Consider the following 1,306-nt stretch of genomic DNA (forward strand, 5'->3'; position numbering starts at 1 on the left):
TGGGTATAGGTGTGGGTAGGGGTGGATGGTGGAGGTGGGTATAGGTGTGGGTTTGGGGGTGGGGGTGGGGGTAGACATGAGCTCCCCTGACCAGCAGTGCTGGGGACCCACCTCTCTTTCCCTCTCGGTCTTTGAGAGCCTCATTTGCCTCAGCATCTGTGATCGTTGCTCCATCATCAGGGTGCGTTCATACGTGTACGCCGAGATGTCACTGTCGTGCTGCGGGGGGAGGCAGGAACAACAGCCATTAACATTCCCACCCAACACCCAGAGCCTGAAAAACAAACTGCTCAAGGAAAGATCGGGGAAAGAGGGCTGAATGGCCTCCTGTTGTTCCTGTCTAACAGGCTGGAGGAGGGAGAGGGGCTGAATGGCCGCCTGTTTCTGTGTATAACAGGCTGGCTGAGGAGCGAGAGGGGCTGAATGGCCTCATTTTGGATTAGTGGTGCTGGAAGAGCACAGCAGTTCAGGCAGCATCCGAGGAGCAGCTGCCTGAACTGCTAGGCTCTTCCAGCACCACTAATCCAGAATCCGGTTTCCAGCATCTGCAGTCATTGTTTTTACCTAGCCGAATGGCCTCATGTTACTGTGTAACAGGCTGGAGGAGGAGGGGGGCTGAATGGCCTCCTGTTTTGGATAACGGGTTGGGGTAGGAGGAAGAGGGGCTGAATGGCCTCCTGTTTTGGATAACGGGCTGGGGCAGGAAAAGGAGGGGACCGAATGGCCTTCTGTTATGGATAACAGGCTGGGGCAGGAGAAAGAGGGGGCTGAATGGCCTCCTGTTTTGGGTAACGGGCTGGGGTAGGAGGAGGAGGAGGGGCTGAATGGCCTCCGGTTTCGGGTAACGGGCTGGGGTAGGAGGAGGAGGGGCTGAATGGCCTCCTGTTTTGGGTAACAGGCTGGGGCAGGAGGAGGAGGGGGCTGAATGGCCTCCTGTTTTGGGTAACGGGCTGGGGTAGGAGATGGAGGGGGCTGAATGGCCTCCTGTTTTGGATAACATGCTGGGGCAGGAGAAGGAGGGGCTGAATGGCCTCCTGTTTTGGGTAACGGGCTGGGGTAGGAGGAGGAGGGGGGCCGAATGGCCTCCTGTTTTGGGTAACTGGCTGGGGTAGGAGGAGGAGGGGGGCCGAATGGCCTCCGGTTTCGGGTAACGGGCTGGGGGCCTCACCATCTCCACGACCTCCACCTGGGCGTCGATGCGAAGGTGATAGAGGAACATGGCCAGGTCTTTCTTCATCTGAATACTGTTATCGTCCATCTGGGCCACGGTGAAGATCCGGATGTGACACTTCCTCCAGACCTGCAG

General features: G+C 58.0%; 1 protein-coding gene across 1 annotated transcript; it reads right to left on the minus strand.

Moving 5' to 3' along the window:
• Positions 1-51: 51 nt before the first annotated feature.
• On the minus strand, positions 52-1,297 carry LOC122545030 (solute carrier family 12 member 4-like; the record flags this gene model as incomplete). The annotated part of the gene is made up of 2 exons (XM_043684241.1): positions 52-219; positions 1,169-1,297. Coding segments are annotated over 2 exons (297 nt in total), but the record flags the coding sequence as incomplete, so codon positions are not given.
• Positions 1,298-1,306: the final 9 nt, after the last annotated feature.

This window comes from Chiloscyllium plagiosum, unplaced genomic scaffold, assembly GCF_004010195.1.
Source record: "Chiloscyllium plagiosum isolate BGI_BamShark_2017 unplaced genomic scaffold, ASM401019v2 scaf_83494, whole genome shotgun sequence".
NCBI classification, from domain to species: Eukaryota; Metazoa; Chordata; class Chondrichthyes; order Orectolobiformes; family Hemiscylliidae; genus Chiloscyllium; species Chiloscyllium plagiosum.